Source organism: Pyrgilauda ruficollis, unplaced genomic scaffold (genome assembly GCF_017590135.1).
Source record: "Pyrgilauda ruficollis isolate IOZ18807 unplaced genomic scaffold, ASM1759013v1 scaffold40, whole genome shotgun sequence".
NCBI lineage: Eukaryota > Metazoa > Chordata > Aves > Passeriformes > Passeridae > Pyrgilauda > Pyrgilauda ruficollis.
In genome coordinates, this window is record NW_024525490.1 from 5,665,487 (window position 1) to 5,678,721 (window position 13,235).

The 13,235-nt window shown below is 36.4% G+C and overlaps 1 protein-coding gene across 1 annotated transcript in view; it reads left to right on the top strand.

Moving 5' to 3' along the window:
- PRIM2 (DNA primase subunit 2) overlaps window positions 1–12,184 on the top strand; it is an 89,469-nt gene extending 77,285 nt beyond the window's left edge. The window contains exons 11-13 of the mRNA XM_041477452.1: window positions 127–209; window positions 6,712–6,780; window positions 11,620–12,184. Coding sequence (XP_041333386.1) covers window positions 127–209; window positions 6,712–6,780; window positions 11,620–11,847 — 380 coding nt within the window. The 3' untranslated portion in view covers window positions 11,848–12,184. The remainder of the gene's footprint in view (window positions 1–126; window positions 210–6,711; window positions 6,781–11,619) is intronic.
- Window positions 12,185–13,235: the final 1,051 nt, after the last annotated feature.

Genomic DNA, 13,235 nt, shown 5'->3' on the forward strand with positions numbered 1-13,235 from the left:
AATTAACTTTCCTATTAATAAGCTGTTAGACAATTAGGAACAGCTTAGCTGGTCTCTTGAGTGCCTTACTGCACTAACTCCTGAGTAAACAGCCTGTTTGTGAGCTTGCTTATTTTTTACTGCCAGGGTGCCCATTCCGCCACAGTGATCCCGAGCTACTGAAGCAAAAGCTGCAGTCATACAAGATCCCTCCCAGTGGAATAGCTCAGGTAAGGCATATTTTGCTTGACACTTTCATTAATAAGGTACTGCTTTCCAATTTTACGTTCTATTTGTGTAGAAATGCCATATGCAATTTGTCACTATGTATTGTGAAATATTTCTTCTTATAAAGGTTTTAAACCAGAATTTTGGCTTTCTGGCTGCAGTGCTCCCACTGATGTGATGACTCTTGTCACCACCTTTTATTGTTTAATATTGTGAGGAGGTTTATTCCAATAGTGGATACAATCCAGAAATTTTTTATGCTTTGTTTTACTGCACTGTGATTAGAAAAGAAGTTTAAATGAATCTGGCAGTGTTTTAGAGAACTTATTTTTATTCTTGTAATGACTTGTGGACGACTACTGTGTAGTCATTATACAAATGCAATTATTTTCTATAATAAACTTCTAAAACCCATACATTCCTCATTATCTGTTGTGCTAACTTCCTCTGAACAACAAAAGCACATAAAACACCTAATGAAATAAAGCAGAAATTTTTATCAGCTTTTAGAAAATGTAAACTTATATTGAAAATCTAATATAGCAAAAACAATGTGGGGATTGGAACTTTGAGATGTGTCCTGAAGAACTGTGTCTCCCACCGCATTCTCTAGCAAGAGCTTAAGGCAGTAAGAGGTTGTCATTGTTTTCACTGAAAGAAGAGGTGACATTTAAGCTGAGACCAAACAGTTTTGTGTATTAACTGCCTGGAACCTGCTTTAGGTCCATAGGAAAAACCGGCTTTAAGTTCTTGTCTTTAGTTCATGTGGAATGTCACCATTGTTTGTCAGGCATCAACAGACTGTTCTACCAAATGGAAAAGAATGCAAAAGTTCCACTTAAAGCAGTCTCCCTTTGAAGGATTAATTAAGATACGAATTAAAAGCGTTTTAAGGAGTTTAATGTTCACTATAGGAGTGTTTTTTCCTTTTACATTTTTTCCCTGTTTTCTTCTGGTTCATATCAATAATCATCTATATATCTGACAGACCCTAGAGATACTTTCCTTTGTCTTTTTTCCTTTATATATATCAAGAATTGATGCTGGTCTAGGATTTCTTATCCTGCTAATCATTGGGCAGATTGGTGAGGATTTACTGGCTTAGATGCCTCGCTGTATATGTGGGTAGGATTTAGTAGAGGTTATTTCTTCAGTGAATTTGCACAGTAAGACTGTGTCTTCATATTTAATGTGAATTGTGATTTTATTTTTGTTTGTGCATGTGTTTAGGTTTTTTGTTTGTTTTTTTTTTTTTTTTTTTGTTGTTTCTTTTTTTTTTTTTTTTTTTTTTTTTTTTTTTTTTGCAAAGTAGAATTTGGATTCACTAGCAGTCTTATTTTCTTTATCAAAAGTGTCTGAGAAAAACTGTCTCCATCAACATCTTTTTTGCCCAGAAATGGATGTTGTCCTGTTTGTGACTTTTGTGGTGTTTAAGTGCAATTAGGGTAAAGGGCTCTTCAGTGTCCACTCCTAGTGTTAGACAAAAAACCCCACACTCTCCATGCAAAATCGAATAAAAATAAAATAAAATAATGTAAAATAAAATGTTGGCTGTGCCTGGCTTCTGAGAAATTAAGCTTTTACATCAGACAGTCTTTGAGATATCCAGTGGGAGAAGAGGAAGAGAAATAGTTGCCATCAGTCTCCAAGTTGTCATTATTTCTGCCCCTCCTTCTTGCTCTGTTTTCATGGTCCAGTAATGTTTGTGTGACTAAGAAGAGTTCAGGATCCTTCAGTCCAGACAGGGCTTTTAGGAGTCTTCTCCGATGTTGATGGTGGTTCTTGAGTATCAGAAATTTTTTTTCCTTTAGCTCTGTGAATAGATGTTAGGGGTGGATGGTTTACCAGTCATGCAGTTGTCTCATGTAACTAGACTGGCATTCACTCAAACCATTCCCTTTGACTCTTAGACTTCCTGTTAACTCCAGGTCCAACAAGAGCTCCCTTACAAACTGGTAGATACCTGTTTTTAATGAATGGTTTGGTTTTATATTTCAATAAAAAGCATGTTTTTTCCAGGGCTCAGGTCCTCTTATGCTTGTTCCTTGCTCTGTTCCAAAATTCTGGGAATGACTCATAATTTTGCAAACATCTATTTTGAATTTAGCTATGCACTGATTAATTGGTCCCCCACTGGGATTTTAATCTTTTGGTTAGAGTACTCATGTCTTCCCTTCAAACCCACAAACAAGGCCCTTCCATGTCTTTGAAGCTTGTTCCTCGTGGCTGTTATGTGAGCCACAGTGGGGGTTAGTGACTAGCCCTAGTGGCTGTGGTTTTACCCAAGGTGCTCAGTTTTCTAGTGTTGTTCTCAGCCTTCTGTTTCTGGGGCTGTACATACTCTTGACATGCACTCTTTCCTTTAAGGTTCATAAAGGTTCTGAGTTTTTCCAATTCAGATAAAGCATTTGATTGTTGTGTGGTAGGAACAAACCCCATCCTAAAGGTCTTTTTCACAAGAATGAGTATGAAAAGGGAATGATGTGATGATGATAAAGAGCAAATACTGCCAGACCTCATGTGACTTCAGTAGTCAGTCTGAGCATTAGACTGCTTTCATTGCATTCATCTGTAGTGCTGTCAGTAATGAAAACAGGGATCAAAGTATTTGAATATATGAATCTGCTTGCTATGAAGTATTTGGATCCAACCTGTTGTTCCAGTCTAGGTTTTCTGAGGCTGTATCTTGTCTAGGATAGTATCTGCTGAAGTAATCATGGCAAAGTAATGCAGCAGACGATACAGGTGTTGCCTAGTTATCAAGGTGCTTGAAGCAGAGAGCTATCCCTGATTATCCCTGAATTATTTAACTTGTATTAATTTCCCATTTTCCTTAGATTAGTGTACATTCGTGATAGTAGGTTTTTGGATTTTTTTTAAATGCTTATTGGAGAAAGAAGCATTAGCTGAGGATCTGATGTGTGGATGTGTAAGTGCATAGCATTTGAATTTATAGTGTATAATTTTTCATTTCTCTGTCTGGTATTCTTCTAATTAGGTAAAAATCCTAATGAAATCAGCTAATCAATTTGAAGAATATAAAGATTAAAGAATACGTTAAGATATGTTTTTACGTATGAGACATTGAACAGTTGTGTGTAGTGACAGGACAAGGAGAAATTACTTCAAATTGAAAGAGTGGGAGGTTTAGATTAGATATAAGGAAGAAATTTTTTACTGTGAGGATGATGAGTCACTGGAACAGGTTGTCCAGAGAATTTGTGGATGTCCCATCCCAGGAAGTGTTCAAGACCAGGCTGGATGGGACATTGAGCAGTCTGGCCTAGTGAAAGGTGTCTCCATCCATGGCAGGTGGGTCTGAACTAGATGATCTTTAAGGTCCCTTCCAACTCAGACCATTTTATGATTCTGTGATTAATACATCTGTTGTGATGCTGTACTAAATGCACTGTAATATGTTGCCTGCATCTTACACATAGAGAAACTACAGGCTTTGAATTAGTTTGTTCAAAATATCTATTATTTGTTTCAGAAAGTTTTCTTGCAGAAATTACCTTCTTCCCAAATCATGTCAATAACAATAGCAAAAGCAAAAAGCAGTAAAAATTTCTGGTTCTGCTAACAGGAGAAACAGAGAGTCTAGACTAGTTCTTTTTGCTTTCCTACTAGGAGTAAAAGCATTTTAGGGAAAAATACTTATGTCGGTGAACAGCAGATAACTTCTAAAGAAGGCTTTTTCTTTCTAGTAGAATTTTTCTCTTAATTTTTTTTCCTATAACTGGGTTAAATTAAAGGTTTTGATTAAGTCACTCACTGAACTTTGTGTATTCTTCAACAGATTTATTTGGAGATTCTTCACAGAGATGGAAATAAATAAAGCAGTTTGTGCCTAGGTCTCTGATACAGGATATATGTTTCTATGAATGAAAAAAATCCCATCAAAATGCCAAACAAAAAACTGCCAAACCTGCAAAAAAACCCACCATGAATGGAAAAAAATGTAACACTCTCCCTATTGTTATAATATTTTAAAAGTTTTAGGTTATTGCTGTCTGTAAAAATATTTTCCCGTGCAGCTAAAGAAAGTTTCCAGGAAAAGTTGGAAATTAATCACACATGACTGAGTCTATAGTAGAAAGATTTTCATAGTAAGTTAATTCTGCAACGTAAAAAACCCCAAACTCACTTTGAGTAAGTAGAAAATAACAGTGGATAATTATAGAGCCCCAACTGTCCTGCTATGCAGCATCTTTACTTAGAGTGCTGAGGATCTGTAAAAGCAGGTGGCTGCATGCATCTGCCAAACATCATCTCAGCCTCATTAGCAGTCAGTAGAGCAACATCAGAAAAGCAAGTTGCAGATGGCAGTGAAGAAAAAGGCACACAAGGACTCACAGGAAAAGTCCTTGAGTGTGTACCTTTACTTACACAATAAAGCAATGCAGTGTAAATGGCTTAATGAACGTAGAGGCAAAAGATTGCTGCTGTGAATGAAGCTTTGAGTGGAGGTCTGTTTCTGGGAAATACTAGGGAAAAAGAGCTCCAAGCTTGCTTTCTTTATGGACAGAAATGTAGTAGAAAAGATAGTATTTATTAGGGATGGTAAATCCGTATTATTTTAATAGAGGATTGTTAGTTTGTCTCACAGAGAGGACTCCCTTCTAGCTGGGCTTCATTCTATTGCACTGTTTAACCTTTTTTGTTTCCTCTTAGCAACTTCTTCCCTGATAAAGCAAGTTAATCTCTGAACTTATTCTTCTTCAAATACCTTAAATATGCCCTATTCCCCCTCCCTTTCATATGTGCAGAAGGGGAACCTGGTCCTCCATGATGTGGCCAGTTGAAACTTCCATATATCTAATTTTTTTAATCTCTTAGGGTTTATACTAAAAATCAGTGCATACCTGAGTTTGTTTGCTCAGTTAAGGTTCTGAGATTTAAAATGTATTTACACCTAAATTTAGAAAACTTTTTATTTATATCATTTTATTTCATGTAATCTTGATTAAATAAAGAAGAATTCTGAGAAAATCTTAAGTGTTTATGAACTAGATTGAATGAGCTGACTTACTTCAACTGGGAAATTCAGGTTAGACAGGTCTGAATGCTACAGAATGTAGTGAATAGACAAATAGGTCTTCTAACAATTACTCCATATTAGGTGAAGAATACTTTTTAAGAAAGTATGTACATATAACATGGTTAGCATTTTCTTTAAAATAGGTGGCTCCTTTATATGGCATAGATTATTTGTAAGGAACAAATAAGCAAATGTAAGGCAATATGAAATGGAAGTGTTAAGAATAGATGAGGTTTTTCAATCCTTAACTACTGATTTTTCCAGTCAGTTTCAAGGAGAGAGGAGAAAAAATTGAACTGTATGTATGTACACAGATAGTGGCAGATTTCAGACTTCATTGCCTGGCTGGCTTTGGCCTTTGTGTTTTACAGAAGGTTTAACAGGAGGTGGCAAGAGGGATAGAAATGTAATCAGTTGGGCTATTACAGAGAAATAATGGGGCTAAGTACTTTCCTGGCAGTGTGTTACTGTTTTTATCCATTCAGCAAATGTAATTTATTTATATATCTGTCAATAAATACAAGGCAGCATCCAATAATGAGTACAGCAGGGATTTAAGCTGTATATTGCTGTGTTTGACACAAAGGTCATCCTTGGGAAATGGCTTGAAATTAACATTTCTTGAAAACTATTTTTCCTTCCACTGAGGCTATCTCTTAATTCCAGCAATTTTCTCTGTTTGATAAGCAGAGAGAACATACATTTTGATTCTATAAAGGAGGGAGGAGGTAATGAAACTTTAAAATATTTCAACCAGCATTGCATTGTAGTGATAAGAATGGGACTTCATGCAGCACAGAAGAGATTACCTGAAGCAGAATTGGAAAGCAAATTGTATTTACAAAAGATGGCATGATTTTCCTAATACGTGTTCAAAACAGCCTATTCACTCACATATTCTGCTGAGCTTGACTAGAAATAGCTTCATTTCTAAAAGGACAAATCTGATTGAAGGTAAAAGCATTCCCCTCTCACAGATACTTGTCTAAAGGATTTGCATTAAATTTTCTTGATGGGAGCACAGTAGTATTTTGCTGTGCATCTCCATGAACTGGTAATGTGGAAAACAAAAATACAAATCATGTCCTTGATTGCTTCATGCTTCAACCACTTGAATTGCTAGATTTATGTCTGCAATTATAGAAGAGATGTTGCAATATGATAGTTTGACAATAACTGTCACAATGATATTACCAAAATATAGATTCAACTTATGCTTGAAGTTAAGAGTATTGAAATTACATTTTAAGGGTCGGGCGTACCTTCCTGTGGTTTTTATCTTGTATTTAACGTTGCCAAGGCATTTCAAAATGTTGTCAGTTATTTGTAGGATTCACAGGTATCATGTGCTGGAAGTCCATGAGCTGTTGTACAGGGCTGTCCTGGAACACCTTGTTGTTGTGAGTGTCAGTAAGTTGAATGTGTGCTGCTTGTGAGTGTCTCGTTGGTCTCCCTCCGTGCAGGTGCTGGAGCTGGTGAAGGGCATGCATTACCAGCTGGCCTGTCAGAAGTACTTCGAGCTGACACATGATGTGAGTAGCTACTACTCTTTGTTCTCACCCACTTTGTCTTGAGGAAGGCCTTGGAAATCATGAATGAAGCCCAGAGACTGTTTTCAGTTTGCCCATCCATCATTAGCCGTGTTAATTATCTTTTCAGTAATTTCAAATATTCCTTTGTAATTTTCTGCATATATATATTTATGTTATTGATACCCTCAGTATTACAAGATGTTGTAAAATATTATGCTGTCTTCCCGAAAAGGTCAATATTGTTGAATCTTATCTATTTCAAGTCATTTAGCTTTTTCAATATCCTGCTTTTAATCAAATTTGTAGGCTTTAATACATAGATGAAGTTTGATGTGTTTAGATAAAACACATAAAAACCTTTAAAAAATAAAGGGAAAGTATCTAAAACCGTTTAATTTAATCTTCCTGCATTTTCATGGTACCTTTTGTTAATTTTTATTTGGTATTTTTTCACATTTGTAGTTGTGTGTGATTATTTTTTTAAATCGAGATGAGCGTTCTCAGAGCTTTCCCATTTGCTTAATTGTAAACAAAGTTATCTGAAAATTTTCTCAAAAAATTTTAAGATAACAAATGGTCACACTCCATCTCCTGTGTGATTTCTTGATTCAAAGAAGCAGCTTTTGCACTGGTTCAAGATTTCTTGTCATCAAAGAAAAAGAAAACCCAGTGAAGCACAGCTCTTCTAATAGCTTTGTTCTCTTCACAAACCAAAAAATGGAAGCATCCCTTTCAAACAGCAGACTATGGAACAGCCTTAATGAGGATATGGATGAGGACTAGATGACCCACCCAGAGGCATTTACCACTGACTTTTTGTTCTTACTGGTTTTCACAATTGATTTAAGTGGAACTGTTCATCTTCACATATTTCCAGCAGTCATATGTATGAATGTATAGCAAAGGTGTACCCTGAGCCTGTGTCCAGTGTTGCTTTGGCAGCTGTATTTTGAAAGGAACACTTTGTCTTATGGTCTTAGAAAATGTGAGAAAAAGTCTACTAATCTGGAAGGAAATTCAAAATAATATACAATTTTAAATTTAGGTAACACTCATGTCAGTAGAAATAATATTTTCTCAAGATGACTGTGGACCCCAAGGTCAACATTCATCAAAAGATAAATCACTACTATGCATTTTAGGAAAGCTGTCTTTCCATTCTTCTATAGGAAATTCCAGAAAAGCATTATTTTTTATCAATTTTGTGGTAATATGAACGTCTTTGCTGCTTGCACTCACATAAATATCTCTGCTTGCTCTCACAATCATCTTTCTGCTTTGCTCTTGATATTATTTCAGTGAGAGAAAGCAAAATACACAGACCCTGTAGTTTTAATGGCACATGCTTATGATGGCAATTTTTTTACAGAATTTAGCTGCTCAACTTGTTACTAGCCTCCTTGGACTGATTTTTCTGTTCTACAACTATATGCTTTATTATTTTATTTTTTTTTCCTATGGGGAGGTAAAAGATATGTCTCTGAAGCTTTTATGTGACCTTTACTTGCAATCAAACCTTTGCTTTCCTGTATATCACTAGCAGAGTGTGTAATTGAAGGAAATTTCAGAAGAATCAATTAGCATAACTTTGATTGTTTCTTTGAGCAGGGGAACAGTCTTAAGTAAAATTGTCATGGAAGTAATGGATTTGCTCACATGGAGAATTCTAAATTATGTAAAAATTTTACCAAGAAATTGTTTGCTTTGTATTGGGAAGAGCTGTTGGTGTTGCCTTCAATTCTTAAAAGTTATGGTGTATATGTGGGTAAGATTGGCTATGAATGACTTTGTAACAGAGACTTGTTAAAGATTTTGTTTCTCTGAGTTCACAGGGTCAGCTTCAGTAGTCTAGTGCTTGGCACCAAGACTGTGCTGATGCATGCAGCTGGATTAGAGTGTATCATTCTTGTTGAGATACATTTTTGGGGGGTAGTGGTGGCGGCTGTGTCCTTGCACCTCAGTGCTGTGTTCGAATAGTGTGGGCTGTCAAAAAGCTGATGCTCTCTGTGTTCTCTGTGACCTGGGCTTATGAACATTAGTGCTACACCTCTCCTGAACTTTGGTTGCACTTTTTTACAACCAAGAACAAAAGCAGACATCATTTTTGTGGCCCAGTGCATGGACCTGGCAGGAGCTAAGATACATGTAGGCAATTTGTTAACTCTTCAGTAAGTGTGCAAAAGGAAAGCTGTAGTACCATGATTGCTCCACATGGTTTTTCTCTAATATCAGCTGTCATTTTGAAAGTTCTTGATTAAAGTCCAAGGATGTTACAGCTTCAAAACGATTATTTCAGGATTTTCAAAACAGTATTTGCTATAGCAGGAATATTAAACTGGAGTTTGTATGAGAGCCAGTATGTGCAAAATATGCTGAATCCAAAAAAAGTCTTGTGTCAGTATCACCTACTTAGATGGATTATGCAGTTGTGTCTGAAGTGCCAGTCTGAAAGCTGTTTCTGTTCGAGAAATCTACTTTCTCTATTTCTTGTAGTAAGTCTCAGCTAACTTACAGCAAAGTTAATGATGAGGCTTTTAAAATTATTGTGCTTTGTTCTATATTACTTAAAAACGTTGTAAAACTTGCATAAAGTTGTGTGAGCATTCTAATGTAAAAAAAGACTTCCATTTTTGTGTTCAAATTTCTTGTGAATTTCCAGCCAGAGTAGAATATTTTCATTAAAAGGAATGCTTGCTGAACCCTGTTGAAAATTACAGAAAACAGAATTCTTTCTATATCACTATATCACAAATGAAGATAATGAAAAAATCTTCCCCCTTCTCTTTTAAGGCTCTCACAAAAATTTGATGGTTTGCATTGGTGGAATTCTTCTAATTAAGAGTTGTCTAAGCTTCATCTGATAGATTTTTATTTAACTGGCATTCGAGTTTGAAAAGGAAAAAATGGTACATGTAATCATACAACAATTTCAACTAACAGCCCATAAATAACTTTTAAAAACCCACAAATTAAAGCTCACAAATACCATCAGTCACCTCTGAAAACATGGTTGTAGGCTCCTTTCATACAATGAGCTGCTTCTACAGCTTTTTTCAGACTGTTGGGGAGGGAAGACTTTAGAATAAAATTAAGAGGTACAAAGTGACTCTTAAATTGGTCTGAAGAGAACTGAGATTTTAAGGTTAAAATAACCAGAGCTCATTAAGAGCTTCTAAAAGGAAAGCCTGGTTTTCACTATATCACTTCTTTTTAAGCTTTTTTCATGTAAAGAAGTAATTTAGTTCCCATGTAATGAAAATTGGAGCATGGATGAAAGCTGGCTGGATGAAACTCATCCAGATAAGACTAAAATCAAATTCAGTGATGACTTTGGGTTAGATTTTTTTTTTTTTTTTTTTTTTTTTTTTTTTTTTTTTTTTTTTTTGTTATGCCTTTGAATACCAAATTAGAGTGCTAGGACTGTTACTTTTTTAAGATTTTTCAAGCAAGGTCACTGACTACAGTTGCTAATTCATGTCTGAATTAGATTTTGTTATCCATGTCACCATTTTCTAATGGAGCTAAGCTAGGCAGTGGTAATGCATTTAATCAGGGTTCCATTTAGAGCACACACTGATCCTCTGCTTTATGATTATTCACAAGAAGCTGAAATTTGAATTGATGGGGTTTGGCATATTAAATTAGCCACAGTATGTCCTCAGGAGACTCAGTGTGTGCGCAGAGTTGCTTATTATGCCTGAATTGGCCACTCCCTTCTGGGAACAAAGGAATATAGTGGGAGCAGAAATTAACAGGTATGTGACTCTTAGTCTTCCATGGTGTGTTGTACCCCATGTTTGGTAAGTCTTCCAATGTATTTTAAGAGCAGTGGTTTTTTTAAAACGTTCCCAGAATTCACATGAACTGACAGGCAGATGAAAGGTGCAGGTTGCCTTGAATAGGCGATGAAAGCACTTTTTACAGTAAGCATTTCCAACTTCTGAGCCTCCCAAAAGAAATACAAAAGTTGTAACTCTGGTTCTTGGTCATTACATCAGAATAGCTTCCTTTTAAAGCTGAAGCCTTTCTTGATTTGAAATATTTGAAGAGCATTAATTGAATGTTCATTTTTCAAATAATTTCAGAGTTGAAAGAATGCATCTGCTGAAGTAAAAACTAGTAATACAAATCTGCTGCTAGTTTTCTGTATTTTTTGCACTGAAGACTAAATGTTCTATGGTACTGGGTGTGCATCTAGAGTCAGGGTGCTGGTGGTGGCACTGATGGAGCAAGGATAAACTTGATCTCTGGGCTTCTGTCTTAGCTCACTCCCTTGTAAATATTGCATTTGTGTCTTCCTGGGAAAACAGGGAAAGACATGAAGTTCCCCTTCTCCATTTACAGTTTCACACTGATACTTAAGATCTAGATTTATACAGTGCAGTTGGTACAACTTCTAGCAGTGTTTTTCACTTTCATTTGCACTCTAGACCTCTCTCACTCCCTTTTTTGGACAGTGAAAGTCCGTTTTAAGATGTAGGTTCAATGCAGATGATTAAGATTCAATTAAGATGTAGGTTCATCTCTAAAGAGTTGCCATTTTACTTATGTGTTTTAGATGCTTTGGGGTGTTATTTTTCTTTACTGTAGTAAAGACAGTGTGAAATAATGTTTGAATATGCCAAAGTTATTTTATTTCTGCAATGAAGGAAGAAAATTTCCGATGAAACGAGATTTGCGTTATGCTAACATTTACTGAAACATTATTTACAAACTGATGCCTTTTTCGTCAATGAAATTGGAACTTACTAAATTGTTAATTAATCTATTCTTGAATATGAAAAAATGATTTTTAGAAATAAGTGTGATAACTTGATGTTCCTTTCCTTTTATGTGCAGGTTGATGACATTGGGTTTTCTTTGAATCATCCTAATCAGTACTTTACAGAGAGTCAGAAGCTGTTAAGTGGTGGTCGAGAACCGAAGAAGGAATTCAATAACTCGGGAAACTTTCAACAAAAAAATAATATTCAGGAAAGCATAAATTCAAGCTCTACTCCCACCTCTTCAAATGCCAAAGCTGATACAGAACTGGAAGGACTGGAAGCATACTTCACTGAAGACTAAGCAGCAGGGTTATTTGTGTTATTTTTTCTTTTATTATTTCCCTTCTCTAGCTGGATTTGTCCCTGTACTGAGGAATATGCACTTCACCACCTGGAAGACAGAAGCATTTAGTGCTTTGAGAAGGCTGAAAAAACAAAATATTGAAGCTGTAATTGCATCCAGTATTTATTCTTACTGCTTTAGGAAGCTGTTTTATAGCGTGTGTTTAAGGATGGGAAATGAAACATTCTTCACAATTATTAGGTAATTTTTGTCTTACTTACCTTTTTTTGTTTGCTTCAATAAGTTCAAATATTTTTTTCCTCTTTTGTGATCACTTTTCTATCTATCATCTTAATAAAAAAAATTGCAAAGCAAAGGTTTTTGTATTTTTTTTAAGCTATATTGGGATGGTGATTAAGTAGGAGTTCTTATGATCAAAATTACCCTCTGGAGGAGTCTGTCTGTCTCTTCTATATGAGGAGCTGAGGGAAATCAGCTTCCTAATTTGTACCTTGGCACTAAATTTAGAGAGCTGATTTTGATACTTGGAAGAGAACATAATCAGAGTTTAGACACCTGTATGTAAGAAAGTAATAGAAAAAAGATACTCTGCTAACTGACTCATTATGAAGAAGCTAAAAGCTTATTAGCATGTATTTCTATGCAGCAGTCATGCTGATGTAGGAAGGTTTTCTTTCCGTCCAACCTCTAATCTCAAATGTACTCCAGTTCAGTTTGCAGTTGGATGTTTCAAAAGGAATGCTGGCCCAAAGCTGCTGAAGTGTGAGCACGCAAGACAATAAAAGTCTCTGACTTCAAAGCCTTTCAGGATATAATGATGAAGAGGATGTCACTGTTGGGTGTTCGGCAGAAGGAGGCTGAGGAGCTCCCAAGCTGAGGGAAGCTTTAAGTGCTCTGCTGAGGTGAGGAGTGGCAAGGGGAATGGCGGGAGCTGCCACCACCGTCACGGCACCCAGTGCAGGAGCTGATCCACGCGGCCGCACTCCTGATGCTGAGCGCGCTGTGTTCCTCTCTGCGTGTTTTGGGAGCTTTACTTCAGACTAGTTTTTGCCTTACACTGTGGCTGGAGTGGTCAGTAGCAGGTACAGGAATGTGCAGGATGTGCCTTTTGTGTGAGTTTCTTCCAGAAGGGACCCAGTTTGTATGCATGCAGACTGGTTGGCAGCGTGAGCCAAAGCAGAGCAAATGGAGGTGACTTGAGAGATTGCCTTGAAAATGGTGAACATTTCAGACAGTCTTAAGTCCATGTAATTTATCCTGGTTTTGGCTGGGATAGAGTCGATTTTCTTCCTGTAGCTGTTACTGTGCTGTGTTTTGGGCTCAGAATGAGAATAAGGTTGATGACACACAGATGTTTTAGATGTTGCTGAGCAGGGTCTACTCCA